At 46.5% G+C, this 16,732-nt stretch overlaps 1 protein-coding gene across 1 annotated transcript; it reads right to left on the bottom strand.

Moving 5' to 3' along the window:
- Positions 1 to 14,840: 14,840 nt before the first annotated feature.
- On the bottom strand, positions 14,841 to 16,260 carry RXFP3 (relaxin family peptide receptor 3; the record flags this gene model as incomplete). Its single annotated transcript, XM_082784315.1, has 1 exon — positions 14,841 to 16,260. Exon 1 carries the CDS (start codon positions 16,179 to 16,181, stop codon positions 14,841 to 14,843), a length of 1,341 nt encoding a protein of 446 aa, XP_082640441.1. The 5' UTR covers positions 16,182 to 16,260.
- Positions 16,261 to 16,732: the final 472 nt, after the last annotated feature.

Raw genomic sequence — 16,732 nt, 5'->3', positions numbered from 1 at the left:
GTTGGGATGAAAGTTGTTATTTATCTTGTTTTAAAAGTATCTTAAGTGTGGGGCTATTTTCTTTGGCAGTCAAAAGCTGCAGGAGCATCAAACAGGTGTCATAAGCCATGGTGCTATTATGCCATGATTAGCAGGATCATTAAATGGTATATTAACCTCCTGGCTATCATAAAAAGAGATTTGGGTATGGAAGGTGATTAGAATGTAAAAAACGTTGAAGCTTATTGTTTAAAAGCATAATACTAAAGCAATTATTTTATACTGGATCCTGCTGCTTGTGTACAAATGAAATGAAAGTACTGGCTGGCTTTGCCAGTTTTGAAAGTTTGGCTAAGGCTGCTCTGCAAATCCATTTTTAGGCACCTAAACAATTGATCTACAGGAAAAGTGCAATTTCTTAATTCTTAAAAGTCTGTCGTCTTGACTTTGATACTATAATTGAAAAAAATAAACTTGGTGAAAATAAGAATTGTATTTATGGTGGTAAGCCAGTCAAACCTTGGCATTGGAAATAACAGTATTTACCTTAATGTAGTATCTGTTTTCTCTGTTTACCTGCATATGTCTAGCCTTGCGTGAAATGTTTTTTGTTCTTTACAGAATGCTCTAAGTCAATTCAGTTCTGCAAAGGTTGTCATGAATTATTGTACATATGTAACTCTAAACTCTACAGTCCAGTTATTTGTGTTTAATTGAGTATGGAGTTTGATTCCTATTTTTATTATATTGCCAGAGTTTCAAAGGCCCTTTGTGAAAGTGATATACTGTATTTATGCTGTGCTTCCTCTATTCTGGAGATTGTCATTTGTTATGTTACGTGCTAAGCACCATGAAGCTATCCACTAATGCAATATTTTTAATGTATGGGGATACAGAGAAAGACTGCTGCCAAGTATGTTTTTATATACATGTTGCACATGAGCAGTCTTGACTGTTCAGCAAGCTAGCTGTTGAGCTCATCATCTCTTGGAGTAGCTCCACACAGTGTGAACTGACACCAATGCATGCAAATCATTGGATTTGAGCATGAGAAGCCCCTGCACAGGTACACCAGCTTCAGCTTTGTTTTTAAGAGTGTGGCAAGTCATTTATTCTCATGGGAAAAAAAATAAATAAAAATTTACCTTATATAAACCCATTAATTATACCAAGCCTGTGAAAGCCTCAGCTGCCTTTTTGTGTCTGTCACCTCTGGAGGCCCCAAATGGGGCTCAGTTCCTGGCAGACTGTACCTTTCTCCACAGCTCCTTCATCCTGCCTTGTGAAAAATACAAGTGTTATGGTTTCTTCCATTTTGTGTCTCTTCATTAATCCTTCTGTTATACTCAAGAAAGAGAAGAGCTTGTAAGAATTAACACCCTGGACTGTGCTTGAAACACTTTGTAGGTGCTGGGATGGCTGGAGCACAAGGGCCTCACCCAGGACAAAGAGGAGAAGGCCAGAAAATGAAGGATCAGTTCACTTATTGCCATCATTAACTTGCATTGATGCAGCATCTTGCAGGAGGAGGAATTTTTAAGGGAAGAGCAAGACTTCTGTGGAGCCATAAAAATAAGGAAAGGGGGAGGTGATTTACTTTTGTAGGATGAGAAGACTCAAAGCACCATGTAGACCTGTGCTTCAGGAGCTGAGAATGGGTTAACTACGTAAAGCTCTAATTCCAGTGTGAGGATGGGAAAGGAAATTTGCAACATTTACTTCTTTTTTTTTTTTTTTGGTAACATTTTCTCTGAGGTTTAATACCATCAGAACATTAAAATTTGAACAGTCAGTGCTATCTCTGCTCTCTCACACAAAGGGAAAGCTGGCATTGATTCAGGCCCACGGAGTGACGGTAGGTCTGTAGCAACGTAAGAATTGTGAACCTGAAAAGAGAAGGGAGATGTGACTATCTTAAACATCAAAGCTTTAATTTACAAGTCTGTTCAGAGAAAAATGTTTCAGGCACTCACATCATCTTTCTCATTATCTTTCCTTTTTTCAGATGAGTTGTGTGCTACAGAGCACACAACAGAATAGATTCAGCTTTTCTTTGACAATCTTCCCATAAAAACATCCTATATTTGCTTCTAATGCTTAAAAGTAATGTCCAACTCAATGTGTCTTTGTCACAAGCAAGCAAAAAAATAAGTACAATTTGGAAAACTCTTTAAAACAGAAGTATGGTTGTGCTTATTCTGAAGCAAAAAATATATATATTTCAGGTGTCTCCGGAAACAGTCAAAAATGTTGATTCATGACAAGAGAGAAAAAAAAGTATTTTTTTCAGTTACTGAGTTATGTTACAGGCACTGAAGAACCACATTAGTGCTACTAATTTAAGAAGTTCCACCTTTTCTGTCTTTCTACATTAGTTCAGGACTTAATTTGAGTTATCAGTATGATCAGTTTCTATATTTAATATCAGCTTCTATTGCAATTATGTGAGTTTGAAAGTTAGAAGGACCCTGGGTCTGATCTTTCTCATCTAATTTTGCTTCCGTATACATAAAATCAAATAAATATCTATGTTGTGTCTCGGCAAATGATATGTCTAGATGAAGACGCAGATATTTTGCAATAACCAGCCTTCCAGCTCTCCCACTTTAACAGAGCTAATCATGGCAGAATGAAAGGAGGCAGGAAACAAACCTGCTGCCTTATCTTCCTGATGCTTTCCTTTTTCTTTCTCTGACAAGTGCCTGTCATTTCCTTCCATTTAATAAACTGGCCTGTCATGTAAGTAAAATGTTTTAAGAAGCTTTGATTCTCTTGTTTAGAGTACTTGCAGTATTAGTAATGTCACAGATGCTCCCACACGCGCACAATTTTCATTCTTTCTCAGCGATTTCAAAAGATTTCTTTGACTTCCAAACAAGCAAACAAGGTGGTTTGTGGGAGACACTTTTCTTCAAAATAAATTAGATATCTCAGGATGAATCACAAAAGCCTTTGCCTTGGTACAACTCAGTTTTAGCATTGGTGCCTGCAAATCACCAGTCCCTGCAATGTGCCAAAATACAGGGAGATAGTGATGTAAATAGGAGACGTGTTGATGCTGACATTTGATATTTTTGGACTGTAACGGAGTTGCTTCATGAAGGAAAAGGGTGGAAGTATCTGCAGTAAAATGTTTTCACATTATTTTTGACATGATAAAGCTGTACAAAAATTACCTACAAAACAGAACTTTTCCATTTAAGTCTCCAGCATTCATTTCTCATTCCCTAGCTGCTCTACTTTGTTTATTTAAACAGCAAATGTTTGGGACCAGTTGTGCAAAACTAAACTCTGAAAAAGGTTTCTTAATTCTGTTGCCTTCTATGCTGTATTCGATTTCATACATGCTTGTTTGGTTTACTCATGTTGTATTAATTTGTTGTATCACCTGAAGTATTTCTGCTTGAAAATGAACTTACCTCTCCTTGTATTACTATTTTACCTGTGTATTAAAAGTAACGGCTTCATATCATGCAGGTCCATCAAACCAGAGAATACTGCCTCGTGTTGCTTTAAGTAACTACTTGCAGTAGCTGGAAAACAAAATTTCGTGCTCTCCACTATGGAGGGTGCAGTAGGCTGGGAGAAAATTACCGGAGATCAAGAATGCTCCAAGGAAAAGGGAATGGGTCTGGTGCCTTCCTAAGAGCCCAGCACTTCTTTCCTTCCCAAAGGCAGTGTGCTTGTTTGCCCCCCGGTGTTCAATGGCATTATAGCACTTCCCTAGGGCATGGGACCTGCCTTTCCCTATTGCTTTCTAACCCAAAGCCTGCCCCTCTCAATTTTGTCTTACTCTGAAGTTTCCTTACAGAGATGCCCTGCTGCAGCTCATTTCTCCCTCATGTGTCTGGAACAAACGAACGTTTGCTTGCTACGAGCTGTAACACTGCATAACACTGATGAAGACACATCCATACAGACACCTGGTGATTGGAGGCCACCTGCGGCCTGTGGTGAGGCCCATGGTGAAGCAGGATGTCCCCCTGCAGCCCATGGAGTACCACGGTGGAGCAGGGTTCCACGCTGCAGCCCGTGGAGGAGACCACGGTGGAGCAGGTGGCCCTGCACTGACAGAGGCTGCCGCCTGTGGAAGACCCCTGCCGGAGCAGATTCCGGGCCGGACCTGTAGCCCGTGGAGAGGAGCCCACGCAGGAGCAGGTGACCTGGCAGGAGCTGCTGCCTGTAGGGGAGCCAGGTTGGAGCAGTTTTCTCCTGAGGGATGGACCCCGTGGTACAGACCCATATCTGGAGCAGTTCTGGAAGAGCTGCTGCCTGTGGGAAGCCCACGCCGGATCAGTTCATCAAGGACTGCATCCCGTGGGTGGGACCCCACAGCACAGGGGACGAGAGTGACCAAGAAGGAGCAGCAGAGAAGAAGTGCTGTAGACTGACCATAACCCCCATTCCCCCGTTCCCCTGCACCGCTCGGGGGGAGGAGGTGGAAGAGGGTGGATGGGGGGGAAGGTGCTTTTGGTTTGCTTTTTCTTTTGTTTTCTCACTTCTCTCGCTTGTTAGTAATAGGCAATAAATCTTACTATCTCCTTATGCCGAGTCTGTTTTGCCCGTTACAATAATTATTGCGTGATTTTCTCGTCCTTATCTCAACCCTTGAGCCCCTTTTCACATATTTTCTCCCCATTCCTCTTTGAGGAGGGGGAGTGAGAGAGCGGCTGTGGTGGAGCTCGGCTGCCCACTCGAGCGGAACCACGACAGTGAAAAAAATAGTTTTGCAATAAATTTTCAAGTTCTCAGATTCCAGAGACTTTAAGGGCTGAAGTAATTTTTTCTTAACTAAGTGCTGAAATTCTAACATCCCATTTGCCAAGCCTTTAAGAAACATATCCCAAATATTGTTAGATTGACATAACACTGTAAAATTTGGCAACAAAACAGTTGTTAAAACTATGGTTATCTCTGAGAGAGGGAGAGAGAGATGGTATCTTATCAGAAAGTGTTTTTCTTTTCTGAATAGCATGCCTATAAATTCCTTTTGTAGTGTTTAATTTGCAATTACACTATATCAAGTGTACTCAAAATCCAATATTTCAGTTGTTGTGGTTAAACCCAGCAGGCAGCTCAGCACTACACAGACATTTGTTCACTCCTCCCCTCTCCCACCATGGGATGGAGAGAGATTTGGAAATAAAAGGGAAAACTCATGGGTTGAGATAAACGTGGTTTAATAGAACAGAAAAGGAATGGAAAATAAAAAGAACAATTTTTATAATTATATATATATATATATACACACACACACAAAACAAGTGATGTACAGCACAACTGCTCACCAAGAAATGCCCAGCCAGTTCCTGAGCAGCAGCAGCCCCCAGCCCACTCCCCCCAGTTTTATTGTTCAGCACAGCACCACACAGTGTGGGACACCCCTTTGGCCATCCTAGGCCAGCTGTCCTGGCTCTGTCCCTTCTCAGCTCCTGGTGCAACCCCAGCCCCTTGCTGGCAGGGCAGCACCTGCTGTGGCTGAGAGTCCTCGGCTCCGCCACAAGTTATGTGCACTTGACTTCACCTGGATCTTTGGATAACTGGTCGTGTCCAGGTCATCATAAATCACCTCCAGCACAGCTAATTTCCTCAGGTACTGGATACCCCCCTCCATGGTAGTCCACTTGCCTGGGTGACATGCAGCATCTTCCCTGAAGGGGTACCTTTCCTCTATATCTCACAGAAGTCACCGCCAGAGGCTGAAGGCTTGCCCCTTTTCCCATCGTTTTGTCAATACCCCCTTCCTAGAGAAGGATTCCAGCTACTTGCCTTCCTCCCCAGCTAATTCCAGGATACTGGCCCCATTATCCCAGCATGGGAACAGCCAGGTGACAACGTGCCCACCTGGATGATGACTGAAATATTTGTCACAGGTCAGTCAGTGACAGGGATGAGGTGGGTTCTGCCTTGTCCATCACTTCTGCCTCTTCCTCCCAGTCCCACTTCTTTCTCCTTTCCCTTCTTGGAGGAAGTTTTTTTCCTTACTAGATAAGATAATTTTCCACATCCAGTGTTTCTTTTTGACTGTAGGGGTGGTTGATACCAGCACAAGTTGGTACTAAGGTTCAGATCCAGCTGGATCAGATCCAGAGGCATTTTCTTCCTCTTGAGGGTGCTGAGTACCACTGAATAGTGCACTTTGATAGGTGCAGACCCCAACACAGTGCAGTGAGCTGTAAGTCTCTGGCATTGCTAGGACAGGGGCATACCTTTTTAAAACATGCTATCAGGTTTTAGGGTTAAGTTCAGGGATGAACTCCAAACCCATCAGAGGTGACAACCACAGTAGATACCTGCCCACATCCTCAGATACACCCTGCCACCATAACCACTCTGCTTCAGGGCACGTCTCTGGGTGGAATTCTTAAGCAGTAGTTTGAGCTTAGACAAATCTGGAAACACACATAGGAGACATAGCAGCAGGGTCATGCTAGTTTAAACATCCCATTCAAAAATCTCATGAACTATTGTAACTTGCTTGGAGGAGAAAAGATAAACAGCGTGCTTATTAACAGTTGTCATGAGAAGGTTCCTGCAGTGTAAGGATGATGGCAATACGGAGTACAAATACCAGCATAAGTTCACGGTGGGTGTAACAAAAATGTGTGCTGTACAGACTGGCAAAGCCATTAAGCCAGACCTCAGAGCTGATAAACAGCAAAAAAGGAATTAAGACTAACAACCCTGAGATAAATAAAGTAACACGGTGAATGAATAAATCAACATTGTGACCAGAAGCTATTAAACTAATATCATGCCTACAACCAATTTGTTTTAACATGCTCTGGTCAGATCTGTCACTATCCCAGACCTTCGTGCCCCACGTTGGGCACCAAAGGAGCTGTTGTTAACCCGGCAGGCAGCACAGCACCGCACAGCCGTTCACTCACTGCCCCCCAGTGGGATGGGGGAGAAATTTGGGACAAAAGGTGAAATTTGTAGGTTGAGATAAAGACAGTTTAAAGGACAGAATAGGAAGGGATAATAACCATAACCAACAAAACAAGTGATGTACAACTGCTCAGCACCTGCTGACTGATGCCCAGCCTATCCCCAAGCGGTGGCCATTGTGGGAATAGAAATGTTGTTTTTGCAGAGTTACATTGTTTAGAAGGAGGGAATGTGGTCCTGAGATATGTTTACAGTGATAAGAAAGTTTAGCAGGCAACCTTGTAAAATGCAGACAATCAGACTCCTTAGGACAATTAGGTGAAAATCATGGTGTCAAGTCAAGTCAGATAAGTGAAGAAACATTACCACTTCAAGCAGTAAAAATGTCAAAAGAAATTTGAAATTTAACAGGCCGGCGACTGAAGGCCATGCATTGTTTGTGAAGCATCAGATAGATTGTGAACCTGGATTACCCACTCAGTGGGGAAACAGGGGAGGGTCCTGCCATCAAAAGGTATATAAACTGTGTTTTGGAACTACTAGATGCGCTCTCTCCTGCTTGTGGGGCGCCCGCCATTGCAATCGCAAATAAATTACTATTTCACTGAGATCCTCGCCTGAGCCTAAGTTATTGGCTATGGAGGGTTTCTCACAGCCATGCACCCCTGGCCACCCCCCACCTCCCCAGATTTTACTGTTCAGCATGATGCCACCTGGTACAGGACATCCCTTTGTCCAGCTGGGGCCAGCTGTCCTGGCTCTGTCCCCTCCCAGCTCCTGGTGCACCCCCAGCCTCCTTGCTGGCAGGGTAACACCAGAGTCTGAAACATCCTTGTCTTAGTGAAAGCACTACTCTTCAACAACCAGAACATCAGTGTGTTATCAGCATTAGTCTTATCCTAAACCTAAATCATGGCAGCATACTAGCCACTATAAAGAAAATTAACTATCTCAGCTGAAACCAGGGCGTCAGTCCACATCTCTGAAAATGTAACCCCAAATCTGAAATGCAGAGTAGATTCATCTTTTCATTATTTAGGATTGATGGTACAGGTTCAGCTATTATTTAATATTGTTAGTATGTCCTGAGAGCTGCAGAATCCCTGCTATCTTTGGTTCAGGAGCTCATAGGTAGCTCTCTGCCCATATAGCTGCGTCAATGGATTTGATCTGGAGCTCAGTAGGAAATGCCTTTTAATGAAACAAAATGTAAGTTGTATTTCCTTTGAACCCTCAGAGCTCTTTCAGTAGAAATAAAAAGAACAATAAAAACAGCTTTGAAGTTTAAGTGTTTATTACCATAGATATAGAATAGGTGAAGATTTTAAATATGTAACAGGAGGTGATTTGAGGACATTAACTGAATTTTTTAGAGGTTTTACAGAATAAACATCAAGCAATACAGACATACATTGATTCCATTGTATCAGAACAAAGATGCATTCACAGCAATTCATTTGCCATTGTAGAATCAGACAGAATCACAGAATAGTTGGGGTTGCCTCTGGAGATCACTTGGTCCAATGACACTGCTGAGTGCAGAGTCAGCTAAAGCAGGTTGGTCAGGACTGTGTCTGGTCCAGTTCTGAACATGTCCAAAGACAGAGACTCCACAGCTTCTGGGCACCTGTCCTGGTGCTTGGCCACACCACAAAATAAGCTCTTTCTGTGTTTAAATGAAATTTACTGAATTTCAGCTTTTGCCTGTTTCCTCTTGTCTGTTCCATGGAGACCACTGAGAAATGTCTAGTTCTGTCTTCTTTGACCTAATCCTCCACCCCGGCAGGAATTTGCACACATTAAAATTCTCCAGGCAACCCCAGATCTCTTAGCCTCTCCTTGCATGTCAGATGGTCCAAGCCCTTCATCACCTTGATGGTCCTTCACTGGCATCCCTCCAGTGAGTCCCTGTATCTCTTGCACTGGGAGCCCAGACCTGGACCCAGCACTTCAGATGTGGCCTCACCAGTGCTGAGCAAAGGGGAAACATCTTCTCCCTTGACCTGCTGTTGGTGCCCTGCCTCATGCAGCCTAGAATGCTCTTGGTCTTTTTTGCTACCAAAGCAACTTGCTGGCTCATACTCCATTTGTCCACCCACCAGGATCCATAGGTCCTTGCTTCTCAGTCAGTCTTCCCCCTGCCTGTACTGGTGTCCCATATCATAGATATATCTGTCCCCAGGTGTAAGACATTGCATTTCCCTTGCTTGAGGTTCCTGTCAGTCCACTTCTCCAGCCTGCTGAAGTTCCTCTGAATGGTGGAACCACCCCCACAAACACCCACACCTTTTTATCATCTGTAAACAGGATAGGAAACATTCTGTCCCACAGTTCAGATCATTAGTGAAGATATTTATCAGAATTGATTTCAGTATTGACATCAGGTACCCTGCTGGTCACCAGACTCCAGGTGGACTTTGTGTTTCTGGTCACAACCCCCTAAAACCAGCAGTTCAGCCAGTTTCAGTCCAGCTCACCTTCCACTTATCTGACCAACGTTAACAGTTCGTCTGTGGGAATGTCATGGGAAAGCATCAAAACCCTTATTTAAGTTGAGATAAACAACACCCCTATCCACCAAGCTAGTTGTTTCATCATAGGGGATTATCAAGTTGGTCAGATGTGATTTCCCCATCATTTTGACCCAGGACTAACTGTTAGTAGCTATAAATTGATAACAAATTTATTATCTGAGCTTTAGGATTTGGCCTGAAAAGAAAAATAGAAAGGAATTTGATTTTCATATTTCTCATCTAAGCTGATCAGAGACTTTTCCACAAAAACAGCAGGAATATATATTTTTTCTTTTTTTCCTACAAGATTTCAGTTTTATCCAGCAGGAGGCTAAATGTGACTTCTGAATCAAAGTGGAAAGTTTCAATGAACATTGACACTACAAGTCAGTGCTGAATACTTAATTTGGTCATTCTGCAATGACTGCCCTCATTCAGGTGGCCTAAGCAAGGAACAGCACGGAATATTAACTCACTAGCCCAAGAAAACGAGCTACCTTTACTTTTTTTTTTTTTTTTTCTTTCCCCAAACTGGTTAGTCTAAAGCGACTCACCTTAACTTTCTTTTAGCATGCCATAAGGAGGTAGGTCAGGGTTTCAAAAATCTTGCTTGATGAAATAAATGTTTTCTGTCTCCAGCTGTTTTGTTGGGTTTGGGGTGTTGGTTTTTGTTTGCTTGTTTGTTTTTCCGCCTATTTATTCTGGTATCCTGTGAGTCTGTATCTTACACATAAGGTTTAGGGAATGATTCTGAGGCTACGGACAAACATAGGCTGAGAAACCTGCCCATATGTGCAAGTCCACATGGATTTGAAAGCACTTTAAGGAAAACTATTCCCTGCAACTGGAGAACAAGTCTGTTAACTCACTGCCCAGCCTTCTCTTGCAGACTCTGTTTCGATCACTGCTGCTGAAAGTGCACCTGGAGGGAGCTCTTATAACTGAGCAATCATGACAAAAATGTATTTCCAATAGCCCCCTCTGGACGGCTTAATCAGAATTCTCTTTTGAAGCAAGAGAAAAATAACCCTCACTAAAAACTACAGGCCAGGCTCCCACACTAATGCCCTCGAGTTGCGCTGCACCCTGCCGATGCCTGCTCAGCTGAGAGATATCTGTTACATCAGCTTTCTGTGCAGGCACCCGACTGAATATCCAGCTTGTAAGGCGGATGGTACCGAAAAGGGATGAATAGGATTGCATTGCTTCACTGCTGAAATGAGCGCCAGAATGATTCACACAGAAAGTGGAGTATTTTTTTCTACCGAAGAGGCATTTCAAAGGGAAGCCTGGAAATGCGATAGGAGGTTGTTAACATATCAAGAGCTTGGTTAGTTACTTGAGAGGGGTAGATATTTAAAAGTCCGGGAGCAGACAGTGTCGGTGCCTCGTGAGTATCTGGGCTTCGCAGGTTCTCTCAGACTGTCACTAGATGTCAGTCTGCACCTTCGGGTTCCTATCGCTCCTCAGCAATGCGCACTTCGAGCAGCACCCGAAGAGCAATCTCCAGCAGGACGAGACCCAGAAAGAAAAATACAATCTCTTAGAGAACTCTGTGAGTATCGCTTTGTATCCTTCAGCTGTGTTTATTTCAGTCCACGAAAAGGTGATTGTTACAAACGAACACACCAACATTTGGAGGAAACAGGAGCTTCTGAAGAGTGTTGTAACTTACAGGTTACTTAGGAAAACCCACCATACCCTGTTGTTGCTGCGAACACATAATCTCAAAACTGGAGCTGGAAAGACCCTCTGCTCCGGCCCCATGCCTGATGCTGTGTGCACAGCCAGTGCTCCCAGTGCTCCCAGTGCCCAGGCTGGTGCCGCTGCCCATGCAACGCAGAGCCCAGATTTCATGCATGGGTAGTTGGGACTCACAGCACACATGAAGTAAAATTTCTCTCTGTGCACAGCCAGAGCAGTGCTCTTGGGCCACACTGGACACACACTGACCGGCTACACAGCCTGAGCTGCAGGTCAGACATAAACCAACTTTTGACCAATTGTGGATGAGTTGCACCTCTTTCAAACACCACATCTGTGACCTAGACCTGGTGGATCAGTGGCTTAAGAGAGAGTCCAGTCCCTCCCTGCACTACTAGGATATTTTCTTATTCGGGCGATTTGCCACACATAAGGTTTTTATGTCTTTCGTGATCAGATATCTGAGGCATCATGACTATCTGAGTTGTTCTGAACTATGGGTTGTTTTTCTGCCACAAAATAATGTGTACATCGACATCCACAAAAGCACATGGGTTTTGTCATGCTGAGCACCACAGAGGAAGTCTTTTAGACAATTCACTATCTACTGAAATTCAAAGCTGTGTTTCAGATACCTGGATAGTTTTCTACGTAATGCACGAGAGCATTAAAGCATTTGAGAATAGGAATTACAATCACAGCAAGCCACACAAGAAGCTCTGCTGCTCGATAGCAAACAAGAAAAGTATCTGGCTTCAAGATCCATCCTCTCTTCTTAATTTAGGTGCTTTTTCCTGTTCCATGGTGATATGCTCAGGTCTGTCTGAGCCCTGGAGTTAGATGTTCACGGCACACTTTTTCTCACACAACAGCGTGTTTTTCTTCACCTGCTAGCACAGGTATTAGGGCTTTCTCCCAGAACACGTTAACACCCAAATGCATTTCTTACAAATCCTTTGACACATTAGGCTGGTAGATTTATACAGACAGAAAGCTCACAGGCTGTGAAAGCCATCTCATCACGCATGGCATACTGAAACATTAATTGAACCAGAACCTGGGAGCAAGAATAAGCTTGTGATTATACAGCCAGGTTAATCATTTTCCTCTGGGAGGTAAAACCTGGGAGCCAGACCTGGATCCAATTTCTCTTCTGTATTTATTCATACAAAGAAGAAATCTTGATTCTTCTCTAGGGCTCATGCCTGAATTGTTATGCTGCAGTTATGCTGCAAAGTAGCATTCAGTTCACTTTCTGAACCCGCAACAGTGAGCACCTGATGCATCTGGAAACTGTTTCAAGCCAGAGGATTCAAGCACATCCACAGAGAAGCCCAGAGATTCCCCAGGGATATGGAAGGTGGAAAGGAGCATCTCCCAGACTGTGGGCAAGAGTTCTGCCCACTGAAGCAATACTTCAAAAGGGAAGAGGAAAGAGTACAATCTGCACATGCATTTGAAGGCAGGACAGGAGAAGCATATTTAGAGATAGACGCAGAGGGACAGGGAGAGTGAGTCAAGTTTGCAGCCCCTCCTAACGTGGTGTGGCCTGGCACAGGGTGTCCTGTGCCAGAGTACCCCTTAGGGTACAAACAGCAGCCAGTCCTGGCTGCAGGATCCCCATGAAACGCAGAGAGGTGCTACAGACATAAGCAGATTTAGGCATGCTCAGGAGCAGACTTCTAGGCACAAAAAATTTTACTGAAAAACTTTGAGTACCTACACACTTCAACTGGCAGCCAACTCAGCATTTAGGAACTTAGAGGGACAGTTGTACAGTACTTAAATGCTCAATTTCTTCTGTGGATATATCTGATTTTTCCCCCCCTCCCCCAGAGTCTTTGCATCTTTCCAAAGAAGTCCATCAGCTGCCAGCTCACTTCTGCTGTTCTTCTCCAGGCACCTTGCAGATCTCAGTATCTTCCCAGTTAGGAAGCACCCAAGGCTGTAGTAGAAGTCTCTGCTGACTTGGAAAAAGGAACAGCTTCTTGTTACAAGTAGCAGAACCAGCTGCTTCCAGATCAAACTGGAATTTTACAACAGGAGTTATTGGCATGTACAGTAAACCTAAAGGAGTCTGCAAAGCATAATTGCCACTAATGGCACTGCAATTTTCTCTGGACAGAAATAGCAAGTTTGTTCTGTATCTGTGCTTAGAGGTGACAAACAACCCTCTGCAGAAGTGCTTCTTTTTCCTTAGCAGAGTCAAGCTGCAGGGGAGGGAGGTGGAAATAGAGAGGGCTTTTGAATATTGTATCGATATATTCATCCCAGTTGCAGTTTTGGGTATTAATAAGCTTGTTTTGACAACAAAGCCAGAACTGTTGCATTTTTCCATCTTCTAAAGGAAATGCTTTGACCTTCCCATTTAAAATCATTTTCCTCATATTAAAAATATTTTATAAAGGAAAAGGAAACCTATAGCCTTACCATAAAAAGTTTCACAGCTTGAAATTACACTTTTTCATGCCCTTAAAAGTTCACTTCAGACCGATCTTGAATTATTTCCCGGCTGTTTCTCTGTAACACCGGATGGGACAGGCACTCTCCCTGCCCTTCTCCGGGGTGAGAGCTCCAAACTGCAGCCTCTAGGGCTCCTCACACCAGAGGATTTGAACTTGAATTAATCAAAACACTGACAAGCATCAATGCAGACCCTTAATGAACACTTTAGCAGAACACAAACCTTTGTGCTTGGCTTTAGCTGAACCAAGAAGGATCCTGGAGCAAACAGTTTGAAGTAGCTACAATCTGTTTTTTCCTCTTTATTTACAGTCATGCTGGTCTCCTGGAGCGAGTTACCAAACAGTCTGATGTGCAAGGGCAGAGCCTGCAGCCTCTGTGCCCCTGGAGGGACACCTGCCTTGCCACAAAGTTTGGGGCTGTGGGTTCCCCCCAGCTGTGAGGCTGGAGAACACAATGTCAGAGGGAATGGGGGTGTCACTCCCTCCCCTCCGAACCCAGGCAAAGCTCACCATGAAGCTGCAAGTCCTGCCCTGGGGTTTCTCCTTGGCTGTTCGGGTTGCTCTGTATCCCAGTGGTAGCAGAGGGGATGAGGGAGCTGAAAAAGCAGATGCTGCAAGGATCTGTAGGGGAGCACAATGCTCCTTGTCCCTTCTTTCCTGGGTGCTTAAGAGAAGGGAAAGGATCCAAGCCTGAACAAGCAGAAGCCTTGTACCCACATGGCTGCCTGATGCCTGTGCCCTAACCGGAGCCTGGTGAGGGGCAACCAGTGCCAGGCTGGCATTATGTGTGATGCCACACAGCAGCAAGAAAGCACCTCCACTCCCCCACCCCTCTGCCACAGAAGCACAGAGGGGCAGGAGAGATGCTGGCCCCTTGCTGGCTGCGCTGCTGGGCTGTGGGAGCACAGCCGGGGCTCCCCAGCCTTGCTTCACCCCAGCCAGCCCTGCACACCCAGTATCCTGCTGTGTGTGCCCCCAGCTGTGGCTCCAACAGGAGCTAGGACAGGTGCAAGCACTAAAAAGCATCTCCTAGAGACACTCTGATCCCCAGTGCACCACAGGCACCTTCTCCTACTCCTGTTCTCCAAGCTGGGGGGGGGGGGAGGAGGAGTGGAACACACTTGGCAAGACCATTTCCACCAACAAGCCTCCAAGAGCAGACAACCCCAGAAGGGTTTATCCACCCATCCCTCCTCCCCTCGTTCCTACCAGGCATTCATTGTCCCAGGGCCACATCCTGCACAGATCCCCAGGCCCCATCCCACCCCCGGACCCCTCCCCAGCCATCTCAGCAGCGTTGCTCTGTGGAGGCAGCAGGCAGCACGTCGCAGCGGCTGCTGTACACCACCACCCCGGGCGGGTAGTAAGCCAGCTCCGGCTGCACCGCTGCAGCCGCAGAGGAAGCTGTGATGGGGTGTACGGGCACCAAGGTGTGCAGGGCCTGCTCCTCCTGCTCGGGCTTGGTGGTGTCGGTGAAAGGGCGCATGGTGGTGAGAGAAGGCGAGGTGATCCTCCAGAGGAGGCTCTTGAGTGCCTTGCGAAACTCCCTGCGCATGAGGCAGTAGAGGATGGGGTTGAGGCAGCTGTTGGAGTGCGCCAGGCACACGCTGATGGGGAAGAGGTACACCTGGGAGAGAAAGTACTCAGCGCTGAAGCGCACCACGTTGAGCTTGATGAGGATGCCCCACGTTGTCAGCGCTTGGTTGGGGAGCCAGCACAAGAAGAAAGAGAGCACCACGATGGACACCGACTTAGTCACTTTGGAGCGGCGCTTGGTGCTGGGGCCACTGCAGGTGCTGCCAACGTGCTTGTCGCTGATGAAGCGCACCAGGAGCAAGTAGCAGAGGCTGATGATGGCCAGCGGCAGCACAAAGCCCAGCAGCACCTTCTGGATTTGGTACAGACCCAGCCAGAACTGGGCATTGCTGCCTCGACCCTCGGGGAACTTGACAAGGCAGAGCACATCATCGAAGACAGTGGCAGTGGTGGAAAAAATGGCTTGGGGCAGAGAAGCCAGGATGGCCGACAACCAAATGAGCGCGCAAAGCCACTTGGCAGAGCAGCAGCCACCCAGCGGGTCACCTCGCCGCTGGTTCTTCAAGGCTGAAGCCACGGAGCGGTACCGAGCCACACTCATGGCAGTGAGGAAGAAGACGCTGGCATACATGTTCATGGCCGTCACGTAGGAGACGATCTTACACATTGCCTTGCCGAAGAGCCAGTTGAAGTCCAGCGCGTTCTCCACGGCCCAGAAGGGTAAGGTCAGCACAAACTGGAAGTCAGTCACCGCCAGGCTGGTCACGAAGAGGTTGATGGAGGACTTCCTCCAGCCTTGCTTGCTCTTCATCAGGTAGAGCACCAGCAGGTTGCCCACCAGCCCCAGGGCACACACCACCGAGTACACCAGGGAGATGACGATCCGCAGCACGTCGGAGCTGTCCCCCTGCATCCCATCGGCTCTCTCCAGGTTGATGTTCTTGAGGAGCTGCAGGAAAGCCGACGCGTTGCTCCTGTTGCCCATCGGGGCTCCCTCCAACCAGCCCAGCGCCGCGTCCCAGGGCTCCCCATCCGCTCCCTCCTTCATGCCGGCGGCTGCCGAGCAGGGGCCGCGCTCACAGGGCTCTCCCATCCCATGCTAGGGGAGGGACGGAGGGGAGAAAAGAGGGAAGAGAAGGCAGAGGGACGGCTCCGCGGCAGCGCTCCTCGTCCCCGGGAGCAGCACCGAGCGGGCAGCAGGGGCTGTGCAGGGCGGGCCGGGGGCGGCCGCCGCTGTTATATCCGCCCCGCGGGGCCGGGGCATGCGCAGCGGCAGCGCCGGAGCTCTCCCGGGTGCTGAGAGCGGCTCCCACCTCCCCCCCCCCCCCAAAAAAAAAACAAACACAAAAAACCCAACCCCTCGTCCCCCGTCTCCTCCCGCCCCGGCTTTACGCGTCCCGCTTGGAGTCCTCGCCTGGGAAAAGCGGGCGGGATGGGAGAGGGATGCGCGCCCCCGAGACGGGAGGATGCTCACCAACACCCTCCTACACCCCCCCCCCCCCAAAAAAAAAAAAAAGTCTGCACGGTGTTTCAGGTCGTGAAGAAGCCCCCCGGTCCCCTCTCTTTCGCAGACGTCCCGCGGCGCCCTCCTCCGTCCCCAAAAGATCCGCCTGCGGGATGGCGACGGGCAAACCGCGGAGCCCC

This window comes from Aythya marila, assembly GCF_965140915.1.
Source record: "Aythya marila genome assembly, chromosome: Z".
NCBI lineage: Eukaryota > Metazoa > Chordata > Aves > Anseriformes > Anatidae > Aythya > Aythya marila.
The sequence above is the reverse complement of the archived record's forward strand: the minus strand, read 5'-3'. Positions and strand labels throughout refer to the sequence as shown.